Source organism: Epinephelus fuscoguttatus, linkage group LG21 (assembly GCF_011397635.1).
Source record: "Epinephelus fuscoguttatus linkage group LG21, E.fuscoguttatus.final_Chr_v1".
NCBI lineage: Eukaryota > Metazoa > Chordata > Actinopteri > Perciformes > Serranidae > Epinephelus > Epinephelus fuscoguttatus.
The window spans coordinates 33,396,579-33,418,146 of record NC_064772.1 but is presented as its reverse complement, the minus strand read 5'-3'; the positions used below and the strand labels follow the sequence as shown (position 1 = coordinate 33,418,146).

At 42.6% G+C, this 21,568-nt stretch overlaps 1 protein-coding gene across 1 annotated transcript in view; it reads left to right on the top strand.

Annotated features, from left to right (window-relative positions):
* Nucleotides 1-17,047, top strand: part of gfod1 (glucose-fructose oxidoreductase domain containing 1) — a 46,185-nt gene extending 29,138 nt beyond the window's left edge. Inside the window, exons 2-3 of the mRNA XM_049565598.1 lie at nt 12,501-12,694; nt 13,710-17,047. Coding sequence (XP_049421555.1) covers nt 12,501-12,694; nt 13,710-14,450 — 935 coding nt within the window. The 3' untranslated portion in view covers nt 14,451-17,047. The remainder of the gene's footprint in view (nt 1-12,500; nt 12,695-13,709) is intronic.
* Nucleotides 17,048-21,568: the final 4,521 nt, after the last annotated feature.

Sequence of the window (21,568 nt, the reverse complement as noted above, 5' to 3'; positions counted from 1 at the left end):
AAGCCTGCAATATCGATATAAAAACAACTGTTCAGCACTGCTTGAATGCTTGTAAGCTGTTTGTAATTGACTTTGTTTGACTAAAATGGCCCCTTAAATCCTTTCATAGTCTTATGTCACAGGGAAAGGATCAGCCAATGCCTTAATTCATCTAAAGTTCAACTGAAATGAAATTGCATTTTTTTGCCTGCAGCATCTACATATGTTCTGTAAATTCTTGTGTTTTCCTTTGAGAAAAAAAAATCAGAAACCAACTGTCTACCTCCTAACCTCATTTAAACTCAAATAAAAACCCAGTAAATCCCTTTAAACCGAAGCAGATGACAAACTCCGGTCTTATACATTGACTGTGTGTTATTGCATAACAGCAGAGGGCTGTGGCTCTGCTTCTGCTTCAGCTGCAGGAGAAAGACAAACACCACTGTATCCATCCATCACCGCTATCAAGGTTGCTATTTACATGCTAATTTCAGACCGCGAACACACGCCAGTCACACAATGAGGGCAAAGTAGTCAGCAGGAGGCCTGTTTCCTATGATTTACACCAGCAGCAGAGCTGTACGCTGATGTATCTATAGGTTAGGGACGTATAGTTCTCCATGTCTGTCTCTCTGTTTCACCCCCTGCTCTCTTTGTAATTGCTTTAAGCTAAATTTAATTTGGGATAATCAGCAGAAAGATGAGCCTGGCCTGTCTCTCCAAGTGTCTCCTCCTCTGTGCTGAGACCAGTGGATACACAGTGTTTTACAGTGTTAGAACCAGTGGGTTTTTCTAACATGTATTAGACACCATAAACTTGTTTTAAGCATTACCATACTTTACTCTACCACACCACACCCTACCTTACCTTACCTTACCTTACCTTACCTTACCTTACCCTACCCTACCCTACCTTACCTTACCTTACCTTACCTTACCTTACCTTACCTTACCTTACCCTACCCTACCCTACCCTACCTTACCTTACCTTACCTTACCTTACCTTACCTTACCTTACCTTACCTTACCCTACCCTACCCTACCCTACCCTACCTTACCTTACCTTACCCTACCATACTATGCTATACACTACCTTACTCTACCATACCATACCTTACCTTAATTAACTATATCCTACGTGACCCTATCCTATCACTTCTAATTTTTGGTATCTAGCAGACCACACAGACCAGGCCCATTCTGCAAGGATGAGTCAGTCGTCTTTCTTTGAACATTTGCGATTTGCCTCGCTTGATTACACCCTCCCTGCATGTGTGTGTTTATATGTGTGTGTTTGTGTGTGATTTTCAGAGCTTTTCCACCTCCACAGGCTTAATAGACAAAGCTAATTACTTTCGCAGTGCTTCGGTGGTGGAGGACGCTTTGTGATCTTTCAGGCCCACTCGCTTCCCCTTTGTCTGCTCGCAGTGCAGCCACACACAGTATTATACACTTGTGTAATCATGCACATATTTCAGCATACACATACTCACCGCAGAGACACGGACTGTGTTCCAGAGCAGACAGGCAAACAGCTGAGTGACTGAGTGTGCTGTAATAAAGTTGGCAAATGTGTCAGTAAACAGTTGCACACCAACACATTCAGCATTTACAGAGGAACATAGGCATTCATTTGGAGTTGTGTTTGTGTCCACCTGATGATGAATATGGTCCAATATCAACTCCTGACTTTGGTCTCCACCAACTCCTGAGGAAAATATCTGTCTCTTTAGCTGCTAAATGCTTCATTATGTCCAATAAATAGTTGCTAAATTTTTTTGTTGTTTGCAACAGCTGCTTGCTGCTGCTGAAAAATGGTTGATGAGAGCAGTGAGAAACTAAGAAATACAAGCTGCAGGCTGTAACACCAAATCGGTTAGCTTAAAATATGTTGAGATTCCCACCCCGACTAACTATGACGGTCCAAAACTCAAAACACTTTAATATATGATACGAAACACAGAACAAAAAAGCAAAACTTCCAGTGCCACCTATGCAACCAGTTCATAATTACCCCACCAAATGCTTGTGGCTGCAGCTTTATTTGCTGTCTTGATGTGAGCACCCCCAGCTTGGTTTGCATCACAGGTATCCCAGCATGCATTGTGCAGCCAGTCGCCCCCATTGCACAATGAATGGGGGGCAAAAATCTGGTCACATATAGTGGAGCTGCACCATTAGAAGCTGGAATCAGAAAATGTTTTGTATTATTCTCTATACCATCAATCAACTAGTCATTCCAGTTCTTGATTCGTTCATCTTTATGATACATCAGAATTTAAAGATGCTATGAGCATAAAAAACTCGCAGCAACTCTCCAACATCCCTGTACCACAAGATAATCCTTTTCTGCATGTGAATATTGACTCGTGTCGACAGCGTCTCTCAGACTCAACACTTCAAATCATTTTCATCAGTATGTAGGAATCTAAAAAGCTCCTCCCTGACTCTTCTCCTCCTCCTGACCTTCGCCCTGCAGGAGCACGTGCGCAGCACAGCGTGGCAGATGGCTATCGCTCCCGACCGGTTCCCCTGGCTTTTCTATTTCTGGCATCCTTCTGCGGAGAGCCTATTGTGTAGGCTGACATTATGAAGCGCTCAGCATCCTCCTTAATCCACCTGGTTTCCCTATGTGGTGATTTCCAGCTGTTGCCACTGGGCCTCAATAAAGATGGATTTCATATTATCATGGAAAAGCATGGTCTTGAATGCAGCTGTGAATATTTGTAAATCATTTCACAAAGATATGTGATATGACGTTTTGTTCATTTCTTTTAGGCCATCAGAAACAGATCTACAGTTTTAAGTGTCATGTCAAGTGTAATGTATCACAGTTGCCATGGCATGTTTCCATCTCACCGCGATAAAATGTAACATACACAAGTAATTACATGCTACACTAGTCAGCTGTGTTGTTAAGAACAAATCTGTCAGCCTCGCCCTCACTTACACCCAACCTGACCTTCCTGCACAGCCGCCACTTCCAGCCTTTCCTTCCTCAGCATTACTCCTCCTGTGCACAATCACTGGAGGTGTGAACACACCAAATCTCATGCACTGATAACGCTCCCTTTGACACACACACATACACACCTAAATCCCTGTCTTGCTCCTTTTGAGGCCATACAATGAGTGTGTGTGTGTTGCAGAGAAAATTGGTGTTCAGTAGAATACACTGGAGCCATGCAGCGAGGCCCAGATGATGTGTGTGGCAGCGAGCCGAGAAAAGCGTTGGACTGGAGAGAGTTGGCCTTCGCTCGTAATGATGCAGCTGCTCTCTCTCTCTCGGCCTTTCTTTGTCTCTGCATGTCTCTGTTTCTGTCTCTGTCTCTGCAACTGTGTGCATTTCCCCAAAAAGAAGTGTAACCTGTTCTTCCTGCTGCTGTCCTAGCAAGAGGGTAAGAATGTTAAAAAAGAGACACACGTGCCTCTTAAAGGCCCAAAACTGTCACGTTCAAGATGTACCTTTATTAAAGAGATCAAGAAATAAAAACAGGTTACAAAAAGAAAGCATATTGTCTCTGATTCACGCTATCATTTGCTCTGAGGCCACATGCACGGGTCTTTGTGTAGGTTCACAACTAAAACTTATGCATAAAGAAAATAAACATCAGGTTTTTGCAGTTTCTTACAAAATTCAGCTTCATTTATACAGCACTTTTCATAGTGATGGCCAAATGAAGCCTCATGAAGCATTTTCTTTATTTTCTGAGCCCAATAGATGGCGCTTTTTGTTCAACAAAAGGTTGAAAGCACACTGAATCACCATTCTTTTAGCCTCTCTCTTTAAACAATGAGTGCCATCTAGTGGGCTCAGAAAATAAAGAAAAGGCTTCATTTGGCCATCACTAACTTTTCATACAAACATGCAGACCAAAGTGCTTCACATGGCAAAATTATAATGACACAGGCCCAAGACAATAAAATATTATAAAAGTAAACAAACCAAAACAAAAAAAAAAAATTAAAACTCCAAAGAATAAAAGAAGAGTAAATAAATAGATATAGATAGAATAAAAATCTTGACTGTAATGTTACTCCACACTAGGGCTGCAACGATTAGTCGACTAATCGATGACTAATCGACTATTAAAATAATCAGTGACTATTTTAGTAGTCGACTAATCATTTTGAGTCATTTTTCATAGAAAAGTACTATAAAAATACCCCAAAATACTCTTAATGCAGCTTCTTCCGGTCAAATATTGGCAGCTTTACACACTCTCCCACGACGGTGAACTAAAACCCTTTGGCGTGAGTATGAAACAAGACATTAGATGATGTAATTTTGGGGTTTGGGAGAGACAGACTGACATTTTTCGACATTATTAACACATTCTTCGATAAAACGATTAGTCGACTAATCAAAGAAATAATCGACAGACTAGTAGTGATGGCCAAATGAAGCCTCATGAAGCATATTCTTTATTTTCTGAGCCCACTAGATGGTGCTCATGGTTTAAAGAGAGAGGCTCAAAGTGGCAATTCAGTGTGCTTTCAACCTTTTGTTGAACAAAAAGCGCCATCTAGTGGGCTCAGAAAATAAAGAAACAATAAAGCAAATGCTTCATGAGGCTTCATTTGGCCATCACTACAGACTAGTCGACAATGAAAATAATCGTTAGTTGCAGCCCTACGCCACACTGAAAGCCAGATTAAAAAGATAGGTCTTTAATTTACGTTTAAAAATACCAACAGAGTGTTAGCCATTCTAATATCCAGAGGTAACGAATTCCACAATTAGATTATAAAGTCTTTATTGTCCCTGAGGGGCAATTTGATTTGCAACAGCAGTAGACAACCAAATTCACACCATAAAAACAGTACAATACATATAAACATAAATAAATACAAATAATAGGCTTCATCAGGTTTAAGGGCATAAAAACATAAAGTTTGGTGACAGAAAGTCACCAGTACTTTTATGGGACACATGAGGAGCATTTAAAAGTTAAGCAGTGGAGGACCTTAGTGATCTGACAGGAACGTAAAGGTCATCTAAAGCTTTATAAACTTTAACTTTAAAATCAATTCTGGAAGATACAGACAGCCAGTGTAGTGGTCCACTTTCCTTGTTTTAGTCAACACTCTGGCTGCAGCGTTCTGTACTAGCTGTTTTCTTATTGACTTTTTGGGTGTACAGGGAACTGCAATAGTCTGAACGGCTGGTAATAAAAATGTAAGTGAGTATTTCGGCATCTTTCTGGGTTAAAAAAAAAAGGTTTGCAACCTGATTTCCACTTTCACAATGGCTACTTGTCACCCAGGAAAAGCTGTGAATTAATTATAAGTGATAATGTGATTTTTCATGATTGCACCCCTTCCACTGGCTGCCATTGTCAGTCTGGTGTCCCTGGAAGAACAGCGCCCTCTGCATGTTGCCTGCTGTAAACCATTCAGCACATCTCCCAACACACCTGACCTTGTTGCAGCAGTGTAACAGTCTGCTAATCTTGGCAGTGGTTTCTTTTTTTATTGAATGTTAATGTACACTAGCTGATACTTTATGCTGTTAAAATGCTGCACACGGCACATTAAACCACGATTCAGTGAGTCATCTGTTCCAGCCAGTTAATTCTAATGCCTCTCTTTCCCTCTCATTCTCTTCTCCCTAATGAGATTAAGGATTTGATATTTGTTTTTCAGTAGCCTGATCATGAGTGAAATATGCCTGCTAGTAAATTGCTGTCATGAGAAATGAGAAAAATGAAAGTGCTCCCCTGCTGCTGAGTTTGTGACAATACGCAGCTATGTTAACCACTGTCACTTGGGTTTGTTTGAAGAGTTTCAGGCCTCGGGTGTGTGAGACGGCAGGATGTGATTTCAGTCTGTGAGGTTAGCTGATCGTCTCTGACAGGACATCAGTAGTGTGCGCATCAAAGGCACCTGAAGGCACCTGGAGGCGAGCAGGCTGCCACCATGCACTGCTGCTGAGGGAGCCCTTCTTCTAATCTTAGAGAGCAGACAGTGATGTATACACCTGTGACCAGGTACAGCCTGTTCTGCACAAAGTCTGTGATGTCCTTCGTGTTACACAAGATACCTCGTGCTTGCTGCATAATATTATAGTGACATTTTGTTTCTTATACAGTACCAAACCACACTTTTTTAATTAATCTATTTCACCTTTGTAACCTATAATTTTGCTGCAGTACTTTCATAGTATCTATCGGACTCCTCTCTCTCTCTGTCCGTCTTTAAACTCTCTCGGTTAGATATATCCTGCACATGAATTATTGATGTTGAGGGACTGAGCTGCTGTGCTGGAGGTTTTTTCTGCTCCATTACTGCTCTCCCACTGGGCCAAGAGCTTTACCTGTCAGTTGAGCTCCACTTCACCCCCGCTATCACAGAGTTGCTGAAGCTATTTCACTAACCCCAGCCCCAAGTGTCTTACAGTACAGCTGGGTCTGCTGACACTGGTCTAAGTAACACAAGCTTAACTATCAGTGAGTGTGGTCGATGTTCAACCATCTGACAAGCACGCTGGTTTAAGTATACTGATGTCTGTAGGGTTCAAAATGGGTGCAAAATAAACATATTTCGTGACACATATCCACAATGTCATTCTTTCACTCTCTTCCCAAAGCTGATGACCACAGGGTAGGGTTGGAACCTACATATATGGCTCTACCCAACTCAGAATCTTGTGCGCCTGTACAGTACGAATATCTGACAGTTGGTTCCTTTTTCACATACAGAGTTTGAGAGTTTGAACGGGTTTCAGCCAGACGATTGAGCTGCTTCTGCCCTGACAAGTGCCTACATGCAAGAGCATTCCCCAAAAGCAAAGTGTTTTTAAAAAGCGGCTGCTGCCGCTATGGTGCACAGCTGCAACGCTGGGCAGGTGCTTTGGTGAACGCTGGCACAAGTGCTAGCTCGCTTTTACCTGCATACTGTAGCAAGGAACGGAAATCACTTACATTACCAACGATTTCTTATTTGGATAAACAACCCATAATCTGAAGTTTGGGGGAAATATTGTCCCAGGCCCAGTTTTTCTTCTAGTTGTCCTTGTAAGTTGCTAGCACTGTAATGCCAAGTATTCTCACACCAACACTAGTCGCTCCTCCATCTTGTCATCTTTGTGCCTCCATGATGCTAGCTAATAGATCAGCCAGGCAGTTGGCAACCACCAGAAGTTCAACACTGTGAACTCAATGTGGCAGAGCGAAATCTATGCACGTGCACATGGGAGGGAACCACTTAATTCCCCTATTGCTGTGTTAGAAAAATTGCTTCCCCTCTGCCCCCTTCTGGAGGTGTTGAGTTACTGCTCAACAGTGTGAAAGCCCCAAGTTAGTCCTCCAAGCTAGGAAATAGCTGCACTAACAAGATCAGAAATCTGCAATAACATTTTTGCCGACATTAGATATGAAACAACACACCAACACTAGTCGCTCCTCCATCTTGTCATCTTTGTGCCTCCATGATGCTAGCTAATAGATCAGCCAGGCAGTTGGCAACCACCAGAAGTTCAACACTGTGAACTCAATGTGGCAGAGCGAAATCTATGCACGTGCACATGGGAGGGAACCACTTAATTCCCCTATTGCTGTGTTAGAAAAATTGCTTCCCCTCTGCCCCCTTCTGGAGGTGTTGAGTTACTGCTCAACAGTGTGAAAGCCCCAAGTTAGTCCTCCAAGCTAGGAAATAGCTGCACTAACAAGATCAGAAATCTGCAATAACATTTTTGCCGACATTAGATATGAAACAAAAGCCAGTGACTGAATTGTATTAAGTTGCTATGAGCTGTCAATTCATGGCTTTCAAGCAGCTGGCAGAAGAAAGAATTATCTCGGAGCCTGACCGGTGAAGCCTCTCTTCCTCTGAGGAGCTATCTCACTCAGACTCACCCTGGCTCTGTGTCCGCAGCTGCCTGTACCGGAGAGCAGCGTGAAAGTGAGGAGTGCTCACTGGAGACCGAAACATGCCTTTACAGTTCACCAAACCACCCTGAAAGAAAACTAATTTCGGCGACTTGTATCAACAATCTCATTCTTTTGGATTTTTAACATAGATCGGCCAGTAAACAGATCTTCGGCTTCCTTTTCACCATGACAGTCTGGTATGTGGTCCACAGTACTGCCAATGCTGCAGCAATCCATCCATGGATCTTATGTTCCATCTTACCCTCAATCGTTGACCAGACTACATCAACTGACTCCCAGAATACCATGGTGCTGATGCTCATCCTAGCTGTAGTGATGATGACATAGACCCAGTGAGCTTTGTTGTTGTGGTAACGGTTATATTTTCATATCACTCTCCCGCCTCCCAACATACAACACCCTGTACTTTTTGTCTTTTTTGGATCTTGTGGACAACCAGTTCTTTCTTTGCCGTAGATTTCTTAAGGGAGGGAAAGGTTAAGAGCACACATACAGCCTGTCTCCCAAAGCATTTTCCGTGAATTGCTGGATTGACAGATGCTCTTGTTCCATTTAACTTTTGCATTTTCCCGTTTTTTTCTCTCTTCCTTTTACAATTGCTCTACTCTTTTATTACCCTTGTGTCTCTTTTCACACTCCTTCTCCACTTCCTTCTCCTCTCTGCCGAGCTGGACCAAATCTTCAATGTCATTTTATCTCCCAGTTGCAGGATCACTGCAGTAGCTGCTGTGATTTTACATCGTGCTCAGGTGCATCCATAATGTATTGGACACATGCACAGTGTATCCTCTCATTGTCTGAGGCTGAGTAGCTCCCATGACTCAACAGGCTGACCTGTCTAAGCCAGCTTCGACCTTTCAGAGCATTGTACGTGAGAAGCGGAAGGTCATTGTTGATCTGAAGAGGGGCTGTTTTTATCCCTGTAAAGGTCAGCCATGAGTTGTAATGACACTGCATTAAAAGCCTAGTGCTGTATAGCTTGAATTATTTCAGTCATGGACTGCTTGCTGAAGAGACTTGTATGTATTTTGGCCAAATCATGAAAGGAATCGCTGTGGGACAGTGAGATCTGCCTTTAGGCATTTTAGTAGCTAGCCAAGCTATTGTTCTGCAAAAACATTAGGCTCAATATGAGCGCCAAAACAATCAGTCAAGAGCATTTAGCATTTACCCAGAAGGGCCTTACCCAGGACAATGCATCTTCCCACTATCTGTTTGTGTGTGGTGCTGCCAAAAAGAAGGGAACGGGGGTGCACTGTCGTTGCTTGGCTTTGTGTGTCTGCAGGGGTTGGGTGGCGGGTGGGGGCTCCCACGGCGCTCCTCAGAACTGGGTCAGAGGGATTAATTTCCTGGCCTAGTCGTTTCAAGCTAATGGCAGATTAGCATGGGAAGTTTCACTTCCAAACAGCCCCTCCACCCACAGCCCTCAGCCAGGGCTGGAAATGAGGCGGCATGCTGCTTTTCACACTCCGGGACTCCGTGAGTGCGTGTGTAGAGTGATGCCCCCTAAACTGTGTGTACATATGCTTTCTGTCTGACTCCCTGCTGATTGTGTGTGACCATAGAAACGAGAGGTTGTTGTGGGCAGTGGCCATGAGATTAACTGGGTGGAACATTGGTCGATATGAATCCTTTAGATGTAGTCTGACACAGCTGAGAGGTTTCACCGACCAGTATTTTTCTATTCAGCTCAGTGATTTTAGAATTGATTTACGTGGCAATGTAACATTTGAACACACTCTTAATCTTACAAATAAAAAATGGTTACACCGATTGTTTTTTGCAGCTTTATTGATCAGGTACAGCTGCTAGCTTATGGTGTTAGGTTGTGCGCTTCTCTATACTGGAAGTGGGGATGTTAACTGTACATTTGCCAAACTAACCTATTAGTCTTCATCCTTGGAACATTCTCCATTATGAAACCAAAACATACATTACGAGAACAGTTTCCACAACGCATATATCTCACTTCTGTGTGGTTCGTCCAAGTGTTTTTGAATGTAGAAGAGTTGCTGTAGAGTTCTTTTCAACCATAATTACGCATTTTTCAGTTTTACAGGCCAGGGTTTCTTCACATTTTCATGGACAAAATTTCAAAACCTTCAATTGATTTTTCCATGCCTATTAGCTCACCTGGTAGAGCAGGTGCCTCCCCTACAAAGGCCTTGTCCTTGCTGTAGTGGTTGCAGGTTCGATTCCAACCTACAGACCTACGCTACATGTCGTCCCCGCTCTCTTTCCCCCTTTCACACTAACAACTGATCCAAGATTACAGCAACAATTTCATTGAACACAACAACGTTCCATGACTTTTCCAAAACTTTCAATTGATTTTTCCAAGCCTGGAAAATGTTAATACGATATTCCATGATGTTTCCAGGTTTTCCATGACTGTGGGAACCCAACAGGGAAAAAATGTCCATGCAGTGGACAGGCTCAAACGGGGCTAGGGTAATGTTCTGTATAATGGACATTATGGAGTTAGTTTGCTGATTTGGCTCATCTCTTTTGTGCTACATCGCTTTTTAGCATTTCGCTGCAATGGATGCTGACTTCAGGCACTGTCATGAAATTGTTTGGAGAAAGGCTGTAATGTTAACCAACACATATTTGCTTATTGCATTTTATACTCCTTCCTTTTGAAGATTCTAAGAGTTGCTCAGACTGGGAGACTGTAAGTGTGTTCCCATTCACCTCTTTTTACGTGCATTTTCAATTTGCGTGTAAGAAAACCTGGGCAGGAATGCGAAGTTTATATGTCCAGGAGAGGAGGAAAAGTTGGTGTGTCGATAAAAAGTAAATGCAGCTAAATGCAATGCAATCAGGTGTAGTGAATAAATGACACACAGTCGTGATGCACCAGTATTGCAAATGCCAATCTAAGCTCTCTTTGTTGTTGTCGTTTTGTTGTCTCTGGATGACTTCTAACCATAGACGGTGTAAAAACAATGGACATAGCCACTGTGATATCACCCACTGGTTTATAGACTCCTGTAGTTTGGCAACATATTTGGATGATGGAGCTGTGGAGGAGCGAGGAGTGGATCTGATTCATGGGCTGCAATGACACCTCACAAACAGCCTGTCACTCAAGGTGACGACGCCTTTAAGTATTCACAACTTTAACCCCTAATAAATTTAAAAGGATGAGTAATATCAAAATTCAGCCGGCTGTACAGTTGTCATAAATGGGAAAATTAGCTTTGGAGACCAAAATGGTTTTTCGCACCAGGCCCTAAATATGATTATTTCTGCTGTGGAGTTTTGCATTTTAACTTGTGGGTCTAGGTTTGACTGGCACTTTTAATTACTCGCAGCACCCTCTCCTCCTGCAGTGGCACCTGATTGAAGAATTAGCACCACATACTGCTTATCTCAATGAACCAACTCCCAATATTCACAGCAGTAACAGTAGTGGATGGAGAAGCGCATAAATTTGCATTTTCTTTCACAGATTTTCTGAGAAATTGCGCTACATTTGGATGGAAACCCAGCTTGCAATGGGCATTTTTTCCTGCATATTCTGACCGTCAAGAGCTTGAATGACTGATCAGTTAATTGAAAGAATAATCAACTGATTAATCAGTAATGGAAATAATTGCTAGCAGCAGACCCAATCCTAAGAAACAGACTGTGCTGCTTTGACACTGGAGGGCCAGGTTCAAATCCAGTTAATGATGTACTTTGTATGCCCCTCACAGGCTCCCGTCTGTCCTGTAAAAAAGACTAATAGAAGAGACACGATGTTTCTGTCTGTCTCACATTACTGTCCAACCTCCTCTGGCTGTTGTGTTTGGGTGTTGCCGGCACCAGTGGACCTTTTAATGTACTGGAAGTGATTTTAATTAGGTTTCATACAGTGTCTGCAGGCTCTTCATCTCCTCCCCTCTCCATCTCATCTGCACCTTCTGTGCTCGTATTTTTATCAACCTTCCATTGGTCCCAGCGAAGCCTGTCTAAAGCTCTCCAAGCTGTGCGGTCTCACCATACGCCACACAGTTATGACTGCAGTATCTCGTGTGCCTGCCAACATTAAAGCCTTTTTAAATTGCACTCAGGGGGTCCACATTTTGTCCTTGCAAGATTTAGTAAATTTTGATGTTGTTTTATGAGTCTGTACTTTGATTTTGGAAATAGGTTTTTGCATCAATCTGCTCATTTTAGCAGCAGCATCAACGAAGAATCTCCCTAATATTATATTACTCTTTATCTGAGAAGAATAAGAAAAGCATGTTCCCAGTTAGACTAAGCCTGTGGACAACACTATAAACAGTATATATATGTTGCGTCTTTTTCTAAGAACCCTCCTTAGTCATAAAGTTTTTATGACTCAGAGGAGAAAGCCCACAAAGTTTAGGAATTCTTGAGTCAGCTATTCAGGGAGTTGCCACATTCTGCAGCTCTGCATTGTTTCCTCAGGGGATGTTTTCATGCTCAAGAGGATATTATGTCTGCTCGTGTAGCTGAGCCTGACCACATCACTTTCCTCTCTTCCTCTCTTGTGCCCTACCTCCTCTCCTCATCTCAGCATTGACAGTATGGAGGAAAATTGTCACAACACTGAAATTCTACAGCACAACAGAAAAGCTCGCTTGGCTCATCCCCAACTTTCTCTCCTTTCTTTTATAGGTATTGGAAAGAACGTCATCTGCGACCGGACAGCAACGCCTCTGGATGCCTTCCGGATGATGTCAGCGGCCCAGTACTACCCCAAGTTGCTGAGCATTATGGGGAACGTGCTACGTTTCTTACCGGCTTTCGTTCGAATGAAGGAGCTGTTGGAGGAGGGGTACATCGGGGAGCTTCTGGTCTGTGAGGCCCAGGTAGGACAAAAACTAATGCTTCTTAAAATGGAGATTTTTTTCAGTCGCTTTATGATAAAATCAACAATGTGATACTTTTTCTAAGGTTAGTTTCAGTTACAGCAGCGCCCACAGAGCTGGCAAGGAATCAGTGCCTTGCTCCAAGGCAAATGAGCAGCACAGGTACTTTCTGGGATGAGATTAGACCCAGATACCACGGAAACAGTTTCATTTTTTATGCCGCTGCGCCATCTGTTTGTCCAATTCTTGTGAACACAGTATCAGAAGAACACCTGAAAGGGAATTTCTTTTCTTTTTAAATTCGGCACAAAAGTTCTCTTGAGCTCAAAGATGAAGTGATCAAATTTTGGTTGTCAAAGGTCAAGGTCACTGTAACCTTGTCCATCTTATTCTTGTGAACACAATACCTCAAGAACACCTTTAGGGAATTTCCTAAATTTGGCACAAACGTCCACTTGGACTCAACGATGAACTGATTAGATTTTGGTGGTCAAAGGCCAAGGTCACTGTGACCTTCAGAAAGCATGTTTTGGGCCATAACTAAAGAATCATACAAGTGTCTAATAGGATATAAATTCATGAAGTGATGACATTTTATATCCAAAGGTCAAAGGTCTGCTTCACTTTGACATCATAATGTTCTGTAGAAACATTTTCTGGCCATTACTCAAGGTCATATCTCAGGAACAGAAGGGGAGACATTTCGTCAGACACTTCTTGAAACTGTGCTGATTGTGTAGATCTTCTGTGCTGCCAGGTTGAAGATGTGTATCATTGTTTTAGAACAGGTAGCTTCTTTGTAGCAGCATCCATATTTTAAGCACTGAAAACTGTCTTGGCTCCATATGAGTCTGGACCAGACATGGATGTAAACTGTAACTGCCACTTGACTGGTTCATGGAGGCGTACAACTGTGAGGTAGTAATTCTGGTTGTTTTTTGCTGTCCTGATCACAAGTGTATAGAAGACTTAATACAGTATCAGATCTTCACAATTTATCCTCTTTGCCCTACAGGTCCACAGTGGTAGTCTCCTGGGAAAGAAATACAACTGGAGCTGCGATGACCTGATGGGAGGCGGCGGTCTACATTCAGTGGGCAGTTACATCATCGACCTGCTTACGTTTCTGACCGGTCAGCGTGCAGCAAAAGTCCATGGCTTCCTCAAGACCTTCGTCAAACAAACGGATCACATCCGGGGCATCCGTCAGATCACCAGCGACGATTTCTGCACGTTCCAGATGGTACTGGAGGGGGGCGCCTGCTGCACCGTCACGCTCAACTTCAACGTTCCAGGAGAGTTTCGGCAGGAGGTGATTGTTGTGGGGAAGCTCGGAAGGTTAACGGTCACAGGGACTGATCTGTATGGACAGAAAAACAGCGGTGGTGGAGGAAACGGTGGAGGTCCTGAACTTCTGCTCAAAGACACCACGCCTCTTGAGAAGGCCTCCTTACCGGAGAAGGCCTTCAGTGACATTCCTTCTCCGTATCTCACCGGAACCATCCGTATGATCCAGGCAGTGCGGCAAGCCTTTCAGGGCCAGGACGACAGGCGGACGTGGGACGGGAGGCCTCTGACGATGGCTGCTACCTTTGAGGATTGTCTTTATGCTCTTTGCGTGGTGGATACAATCAAGAAGTCCAACCAGTGTGGAGAGTGGCAGAACATTGTGGTGATGACAGAGGAACCAGAGATTAGCCCAGCGTATTTAATCAGCGAGGCCATGCGGCGGAGTAGAATGTCGCTCTACTGTTAACATCCGGCTGATGTGCTAACCCCTTTAAAATGGCCGAACGTCGATGGTATGAAGGTGGCACCAGAAAGGCCTTTGTGTTGGAACTTTTACAACTTCTGTATTGCTACTGTTACAGACTGAGAGGTTACACCACTATGATTCAGATAGTTCCTGACTCCCTGCTTCAGCAGTAGAGGACAAGCAATGTGATCAATAATCAAAACTTTATTTATAAGGAAGCCTTTCCTGTTTTCCATTTTGACAGAAGACTTGAGTCCTTCCAGGGAGATGCACTTGGAAATCAAACAACAGAGACCTATAGTTCTACAGTGGAGGCAGATCAGGAAGTGAACCTAATGCTACTGTGCTCTGCTTCACCTTAAGGGTATTGCGCCTCTCATTTCTGCTTCTCTTCTATGTGACTGGGTCTGGGAGACAACACCTTACACTGTGGGTCCAAATCAGGACAGCCAAGGAAGAACGATAGTACTCAGTTCAAACTGTGCCGCTGTATTGTTGCTATAGTCTGAAGTACTTGCTAGTTTTACCAAGTGAATGTTTAAAAAAAAAAAAAATCAGTGTGCTTGCTAGCTTCAGTCTCTGTCTGCTTTGTATGCTTTCTCTGTGTGTGTGAAACAAGAGAGACAAAAGAAATCAATAATTTGGCTGGTGGGTTTTCGGAGGGGTTTAACTTCTCGTTTACGTATGCAATATATCCAGACTGCAGTCTTTTATCTTCCAGCCTGGAGTAAAGGGTTAAAATACACTATGGTATGCCTTTATGCAGTTATAGTAGCCTGTTTGCGAGTCTTTTATGAGTGGCCAGTGCAGTGATAACTTTGATGTTCTTATTTATTTCATGCTTTTTCTATTGTCCTGAAGCATGGCCAGGAAATACACTGAATTCTGTGTGGCGTGTGCATATCTGCACCGAGCCTTAAGTGTGGGTATTCACACAGTCTTGCACTAAGTTGTGAGTAAATGCAGAGCAATGCGGGGGATTTATCTCGACATTGCAATGCAGTGGGTCACACTTGCATCAAGCTACGGTGATTTAGGATTTAGCATGCTTTATAAAGCTTCGTTAACATGCACGGTGAAATGCAGGTTTGTCAGTATGCAGCACATGCAACTTGAGTTTGGATCCACACCTTGTAGTCTATTAACTGTGCAGCACAGTGTGGTTGATAAGGGGGTAGATGAGCATTTCTTTCAGTTTCTGTTAGAGGTGTTAAACATTACATGTCCTCTACTCTCTCTGTGGTACTCGGCCCCAAACTTTGATTTTTATTGAAGATGGAAAACCTTTAAAGCTGCACCAATCAATATTTTTTTAATAACAACAGGTCGAATGACTGTGTGATGGGACAGGGTTCACTCCTAGTAATCAAGCTGCTGAAAATTACAACCTGACTCTGCTGTTCCCTCCAACCTAACGTATTGTTTAGCATATTTCGGCTAATTGTTTCGGTTTTATGGCCCACAACTTTGCTGCTTTGGTTCACTCTTACCGCTCTTATCAACTGCTATTTCCTTCAGAAAAAAACAGCTATAACTAGAGTAAATATTTTGGACTTTCATTCATCAGATGGCCAGAAACAGTCCAAGTAAATGCTACTGTTGCTCTGTGTTTGCCAATTTTTGCTATCACGCTTAAAAACACAAATACAAGCGTTAAGTAGAAAAAGACTAGTTTCCTAAAACATTTTTTTAGCTAATATTACCCAAACAGCAGTGAACATTTTTAGGGGCTAGTTTCAGCTGTTGAATAATACACATTGAGCATAGAGCAGAGCGATATGGAGAAAATCTGATATCACGATATTTTTTCCAAATACCTCGATATCTATATTGCGTCAATATTGTTAGGCTGACTATTGGTGCTTTCAGAAAATATTTCCGCAATGAGATTTTTGATAAATAATCAACAGTAATATGGATGTAATGGCTATATCTAGTCTCATATTACAATATGGCGGCATGGTGGTGCAGTGGTTAGCATTGTTGCCTCACAGCAAGAGGGTTTGTGGCGGGTTCGAACCCCAGGAAGGGATGAGCCCCTCTGTGCGTAGTGTTGCTTGTTCTCCCCGTGTCAGCGTGGGTTTTATCCGGGTGCTCCAGCTTCCTCCCACAGTCCAAAGACATGCAGGTTAATTGGTGACTCTAAATTGTCCGTGAGTGTGAGTGGTTGTCTGTCTCTATGTGTCAGCCCTGTGATAGACTGGCGACCTGACTAGAGTGTACCCTGCCTGTCGCCCAATGTCAGCTGGGATAGGCTCCAGAAATCTTACAGAAAATCCACCCACTCGTTCTGTTCTACTTCCCGTCAGTCACATCAGAAGGCCAAAACAAACCATCAGAGAGTATCTGCAAATCCAGTTTGACCTAAAGTTTGCTCTCATTCTGTACAGGTGAAAGAACAGTGCTGATCTACAAGCCAAAAGATTGATTCTCTTTTTACGCATCTCTGTTCCCCTGTGTGGTTTCAAGTTCTTAAACTGTGCTGAAATACTATCTATGTAACAACTACTGAAAATGTACATAATGAAAATATAAAACAACAATACGCGTTTGTCTAAAGGAATAAACAAGTACTGTATGTATTTTATTTGTACAAACCAAGGAACTGAAACATGTTTCGACGAGTGTTAAGGTATTTATTCTTTGTTTTTGCTGTTGAAGTTTTGTGGAGTGACCTGCAGTGTATTTGGGAGATTAACAGCAGCCTGAGGCCTTGGAGCATTCAGCTTCTTATCCCCGTTTATGAATTATTGACCAAAATACTCTTCTTTTAACACTGTTATGAGAAGCTTTATGTTTGCTCTTAGGACGCATCATAAATCATCACAGTCGTAATCCAACACTGTCGCTGTTTACAGCTCATATCGAACTGTAATGTCACTCTGACCCTTTTTATTGTCCAGTGTTTGGTGTATTTAACGTGTCACACCATGATTTGCTGAGGTCAGGATACATTACATCCCACGCTGGGGTGCGATCAGCCAGAAGTTACAAATTTTAGGATAACACCTCTGTCTGAAAAAGCTCCAAGCCCAACACTGATAAGCTATCACTTTTTAAGATAACTCGTGATATTATTGCCCCTTGTTTACCAAGCGTCTTATCACGTCTGCACATAGACTTTCCCCTTCGTCTGATAACAGTTTTTAAAATATGAGTGATTTAAACGGAGACACCGGAGTTCCCTTTTTTTGTTTAATCGTTATTTTTTATGGTAATGAAAAGCAGAATGCTCAAGCTAAAGATTTAGGAGTAGGGGCGCCTGATGTCATAATTTAAACTTGAATTAAGGTCTAAGCAAGTTAAGTCAGAGGCCACAATGCAGTCACTGGATAGAAAGTTATTATAGGGTAAAGGAAAGAGGAAGAATTGATCCAGGATCCAAATGGTCACTTTCCCTTATCAGGCCTGTAAACATACTTTATTGCTGAGCGATTTACAGCTCTGTGTCTGGAGTAGCCTCGGCTGATCTCCAAGTCCGATTTGGATAACAGATAGATGTTTACAAACAGAATCTAAGATGAGACCAGAGTTGAAAAGGAGATCAAGTTTGTGCCCCGGATCCCTTTTAAAAGAATAGCTTACTTCACCTGTAAAATGATCATTTGTATATCAATTACTCAGCCTGTGTTACCCTGAATTTGTGACACACATGCTTCATATGCTTCCACCGTGAACAAACCGTTAACCGTGTTAAGTTAACCTTGTTAATCTGAACAGTATGACCTTTTGTCTGTGGAAGTCAAGGTATAAAACTAACCCATTTAATGGTTTAAAGGAAGACTTCACCTGCAAAATGTGTATTTGTATATCAAGTACTCACAGCGTGTTACCTTGAATTCATGAAGAAAACTATGTTTTCCCCAATGCCTCCACGGTGAGCCAAGAATCCCAAAAGGCGAACATTCTTCAGGAATTAAAGTAAACGACAACCTTAACAAAATCAAAAGTTGTTACAGTACATTACCAATCCTTGAATGGATGGAAGAAAGAGTCGCTTTGTGTTGTGCTGCATTTGTTAGCTGGCAGAAGAAGGCTGAAAAGGGCTGTGGTTCCAAGTGCAGTCTTTGTTGTGCCCTTGTTCCAAAGGTGCAAATCCGAGGAAGCCAGTCACTCAGGGTCCTTGCAGAGTTAGATGATGGGGTGCTAACTCAACTTGGTTCTCCTTGTTGCTGAAAAGTTAGTTGCAAACCTTGTGTTTGGCACACTAACTTCTCTGGTTTCAGGTTTTGCTCCTGCTGTGAGCAAGGGCAAGTTGTGGTCCATGAGAAAAAGAACTTAAGTCTTTTCCATTATACTAAACTCTCGTTTAGTATAATCCAAGTCACATTTATCCACTTGTATGCTCAGTGCTTCCCAAACACGTGCAATTTAGTTAAAACGTTGCAATACAAAACACTTCCACCAACCAGCAGTGCGCCCTGAGCAAGGGCATGCGTGTATGAGCTCCACTTGAGTTCCAACGCTGTTTTAAATCGTAATGTTTAAGCAAAAATGAATGTGTTTGGGAAGTGCTAGACATACAACTGAATAAGTGAGACTTGGATTATACTGCATGTGTTGTGTTTTTATATAGTTCTGGTTAAGGTTGCCGTTTATTTCAATACATGATGTTTGTCTTTTTGGATTCTTCGTTCACCGTGAAGGTAGTCTGAGTGGGCGGAAGTTTGCTGCATACATCAGCCTCTCATTGGGCAGAACGAGCCACCCACTGAAGTCCCGCCCTACCACCTCCGGTTGTGTAGCAGTTTTCAAGCGCACCGTTGCTGTGGCACCGCCAAGAACGATTGTGATTGGTTGAAAGACATAAAAAAAGCCAGGGCAATTTTTCCTCCAATCTTAAAGTGAGAGTCGGCGCAGCCAGACCTTTCTTTTCTTGAGAAAGGTCTGGTGAGCGAGACTACCGTGAAGGTAACACTGTGAGTTCTTGATGTACAAATGGTCATTTTGCAGGTGAAGTCTTCCTTTAAACCCCTAAAATGGTTTCGTTTATTGGTTTTATACCTTGGCTTCCACAGACGAAAGGTCATACCATTAAGATTAACAAGGTTTCTCATGAAAAATTGAAGGTTAATTATTTCTGATAGCATCACCTCTAGGATTCATTTAAGGCCATTGTTATTAGTATGTATTAGTGATGCTTTATTTGCTGAAAATAGTTTCTTGGAATGCTCAACAAAATTTGGAACTAATTATAGTTGAAATAGTTTTTAGAACAGTTTTTAGTTGGTTGAGTTTATCATTGATTTCCAGAGAAATGTGTATTAAACAGGAGCTGCAGACATTCGTCCAGCCCCCAAAGAAACACACCAGGAGTTCAACTCAGAGATGTAGGGACTCTAAACTCAGCTTTAATTAAATCAAATTTTGTGTATTTTTGTGCTCATATTTTTCCCCTTTGTCTCCTAATCCACCATCTGTTTTTGGCCCATGGCAACTTGGCGTGCAGTGTTTCATTACTGGAGCCTGCATGTGTGTGAGGATCCTCTCACAATAGACCCAGTATGTTAAAATCAGCTTGGGTCTCATGCTGAGATTAAATTAACTATATTTAGTCTCCCAGAGGAGAGCGAAATGTTTAAGGCCCAGCAGTGACTCATAACATTAGCTCAACCACACCGTCTAGTTTCTGAAACATGGATTTGCTCAGAGTTTGTGTAGTTATGCTAACTGGAGGTTTACTCACGTCCACACGGACCCATCCTCCTCCATGGAGATGCAATTAAACAGCTCAGCAGACACTCCTCAGCCAGCTGCCCGTGCTCTGTGGTAAACGTGCCGTTAGCATCTGCCTCAAATTAAGAGCATCGCGACACCGGAGAGCTTTTTCGTTTCAGCAGATACGTGGCAAAACATTGAAACAAAAGTGCAGGAGTTTAGTTTGGTGCCATTAAAACGCTGAAAGTGATGCAATAATCTCACATCACAACCTTAATACTGGCAGTGTCACTCTTAAGTGTGTTAGTGAAGCCTCTGCAAAGGCTTCTCAGTCGCATCAGCCCCAGCTATGCATAGATCCACACACTCAGCGGGCAGCAGTCTGAAACAGATGAGGCAATATCTGGGCTCCGAAGCACTGAATATTTAATGAGTGGAATTTTAACGAGCTGATACAGTAGAGTATGGGGGTTTATAGGATTTAAAATATGTCTGATTTCCTTCTGTTTTAAATGTTGAATCACTGAATATTTTATTTTTTTATTCTCATTGAAAACTTGTTCCATGTCAAAGCATATTATTGTATCACCACTCATGTTCCCCGTCATAGAAATGCTGTGATTTTTTTGTTGTTGCCAAGAACTTCACCATTTAGCTTGCTGCTTGTGGCCTGTTAAGGACAAACCTGTTGAGGCTCTGTGCTTGAGAGAAAAAAAAAGACACTGCAGCAAAACAACACAAGAGGTGCCCCAGTTCCAACTTTGCACTTTGACTGCCTCATCAGTCGTGACTGTAGATTGCTTGTTCTCGCTTCACCAGCATTCACAAACTGCTCAGGAAAGGCTTCCCCTTACTGAACGGAGGGGAGGTGGAGAAGGGTGGAGGTGGAGGTGGGCTGAAAATTGTTCATTTTGGAGACGAACAACCTCAAAGAGGGGCTTCTTCTGCCCTTGGAGACCGTTACTTAGCAACCGGAAGCCACGTTGCCAAATCTAGGTCCTGTCTGCTCTCTTTTATTTCCCCCTCACACAGTAACACACTACCCTCACTCCTCTACACGTCTGCACACCTCCTCCTTTCACACGTACTCCCTCCATCTTTCTTTGAATGACTGGTTAAAGGGTGAACTCTTAACAGGGTTTTACAATCAGTGAGGAAGGTGACGGTTTTTGATGTGCTGTTCATTGATGTGTCGCTTCACATTTTTCCCTCTCCTCTTTTTCTCTCTATCCTGCCTTCTTTTTCTTTCTATCGTGAGTCAGGTTGAAGCCTGGGGGACAAGCTCACTGGTGCTTCTTCAGACCTTCCCCTAAAACATTTTCTCCTCTCCTCTCGCTTCAGGACAGGCGTAACCAAGGCAACCCCCTTTAATAAAAACTCAGACAGATACAGGTTATGAACGCCTTTCCTCGGCTGGTTTATGAATGCTGACTCCTACATACGTGTCTTGCTGTACCCTT